Below are 2,446 nucleotides of genomic sequence, written 5' to 3' on the forward strand. Positions count from 1 at the left end.
GATGGAGCTTCTCTGTGAGGATCCAGGCTCCCCAGGTCAGGCCCTGACCAAGACTTTCAGGGTGTTTCTAAGGTCGTGGTCTCAGGGAACAACCCAAGGGAGACTGACTCCCCGCTGCTGCAATTACTCCATCAGACTGGTTCTTCTTTCCCAGGGAATGAGGCAGGATTGGATTCAGTGGGGCCTTCAGTCTTATACACCTTCTCCACTCTGTTTCCTGGACTAAATGCTCAAACCCCAACCTCACACACAGTTGGAGGGGATGAGGCACAACCAGGCCCGTGAGTCCTGTGTGTGTGAAGCAAAATGTGCCCCACCCGAAATTGAGAAGTCAGAGAGGAATTTACTCACCAAGTACTTGGAACCATCCCGTTCCTCCTCCACTGGAGAAGTCATCATATAAAACTAATACGGTGGTGTCTCCTGTGTCCGCCTTGGTAACCTTCTGGATGAGCAGGGATCCATTGGGGTATATAGTCTCTCGACCGCTGCACATGGGCCCGGGGGTAGTATTTTGAGTGTCTACTCTATAGGATATAATAAGTTGACTGCTGTCCACACCTCTTCCTTTATACCAGTCATATTTTAGAGGTTTCTTTGACAAATTGTAGACACGCAGAAGAACATCGTTCCCTTCAGCAACATTAGCAGGCTCTGGTTCAACAGTCAGCTGGGCAGTGACTGGCGGGATCCAGAAGGTTGAGAGTGAGACTAGAAACAAAGTGAGAGAAATTGATAAAAATTTTGCCCTATGTTGTCAAGAGAAGATGAAGCTTAGAGACTGAGCAGTTTCTTAATCTCTTTGTCTCTCTGTGTGTGTGTGTGTGTGTGTGTGTGTGAGAGAGAGAGAGACATGTTTACAAGTTCAAGGTCAGCAGCATGACCACCGTTACTTCAGACGCTCTGACCTTGTTCTTCCCTTTGTTTGAATACTCTCCCCAGCTGTGTGTCCTCCCCCGACCCTGCCCTCAGACCCCTGCTCACCCTCGGGGCGTTCTTGGGATACGTCCCTGACCCCCTGCTCTGAAGACCCTCTGTCCTCACTGTGTGACCTTCCCCTGCTCTTTAACTTTCAGCACACTTGTCAGCACCTGACAGCACTTTCTAGAACTTTGTTATCTGTCTTCCTCCTCAAGAACATGAGCTCCATGTGAGGAGGGAATTCTCTGGTCTTCTTGTCCCCTCTGTGGTGGGTCAGGCTGCCAATCCCTGTGGGTGAGCAAGTGAGTGTCCCCAGGGCCTCCATGTCCAGGTGTTCACTTGCCGGGTATAATGATGATGAGTAAAGACAATGCATGCTGCCATGGTTATATTTATTCTGGAGGGACACTGACAAATTGTTACTATTGTCTTCAGTTTTCAAGAATCATGCTCAGTGATGAATAGCATGAAAAACTGTACACCATTGAGATTTTCCTTCCCTTCACTGCCTTAGATCATGAGAAGTGTTTGTTGGTAAGTTCCTGTCCCCCATCTACTCTACTCCCCTGTCCAAACAGATCCCTCAGGTCCAAACAGAAGCCCTGTGTCCCCTCTCAGAGCTCTGTCCTCTTGGGAGACCCCAGCCAGTCTGTCTCCACCCTCTAACCACCCCTTCTTACCTGCCAGCAGGAGCCCCTGCCAGGGAACTTGGCCTCTGCGTCCATGGGCTGAGGGGGCCTCCATGGTGTCTGCTGCCTGCTCTGTGCTCCCTCTGAGAGAAGAGCTGGGGCTCCAGAGAGGCTCATATATAAGGTGCTTCCTCCTTTGTGCTAAGCCCTCCTCCTCCTCCTTAAGAGGAGGGACAGGGCCTCCCTGGTGGCGCAGCGGTTTGATTCCCGGCTCCTCCCTGGCCACCGGAGGAGGGTCCTGCATGGCGTGCAGACCTCTCCTGCCGCCCACTGCTCCCCTCAGCAGTGTACTTCGATCCTTCTGCCTGCTCTGCTCCCTGCTCTGGCTCTGGTGAATTCTCTCACCCTCCCGCGCTTCTACCTGTACCCAGTGCTTGTATACATAAATAAATCTTTAAAAAAAAAAAAAAAAAAGAAGAGGAGGGACAGCCCTCCTCTTAAGGAGGAGGAGGAGGGCTTAGCAGGATCATGTGACTTGGGGCCAGGATCTCTGTACTGAGCCCCGCTCGTCCCCTCCCCTCATTCCTGTCTCCCTGTCTCTCCTCTTCATTTCCTTTAGGTCTACATTTCTGTTTCCTAGGAGTTGCCGAGGCCCTCAGTGAAGGGGCGCACCTTCATCTCCAGGGGCTGTAGCTGGGACACAACTCAGGGGTAGACACTCAGGACCTGGGTATCCAAGAAGGAACAGTAATTCCTAGAGAGTGAAGTAGAATCCAGTGTCCTGGGAGGAAAGGACTTTGGTAGTTAGTCCTTTGGGGCTGTGGGCCACAAGGTCACAGGGTCAAGTCTCAGCCAGACTCTTGTATGGGGGTCTAACTGATAAGCTGTGTCCCAGA

General features: G+C 51.6%; 1 protein-coding gene across 1 annotated transcript; it reads right to left on the reverse strand.

Annotated features, from left to right (window-relative positions):
* Positions 1-329: 329 nt before the first annotated feature.
* LOC311186047 (cell adhesion molecule CEACAM6-like) lies at positions 330-1,665 on the reverse strand (the record flags this gene model as incomplete). The annotated part of the gene is made up of 2 exons (XM_084256934.1): positions 330-681; positions 1,602-1,665. 2 exons carry the CDS (start codon positions 1,663-1,665, stop codon positions 344-346), a joined length of 402 nt encoding a protein of 133 aa, XP_084113060.1. The 3' UTR covers positions 330-343.
* Positions 1,666-2,446: the final 781 nt, after the last annotated feature.

Source organism: Talpa europaea (assembly GCF_964194135.1).
Source record: "Talpa europaea genome assembly, chromosome: 16".
Taxonomy (NCBI): Eukaryota; Metazoa; Chordata; class Mammalia; order Eulipotyphla; family Talpidae; genus Talpa; species Talpa europaea.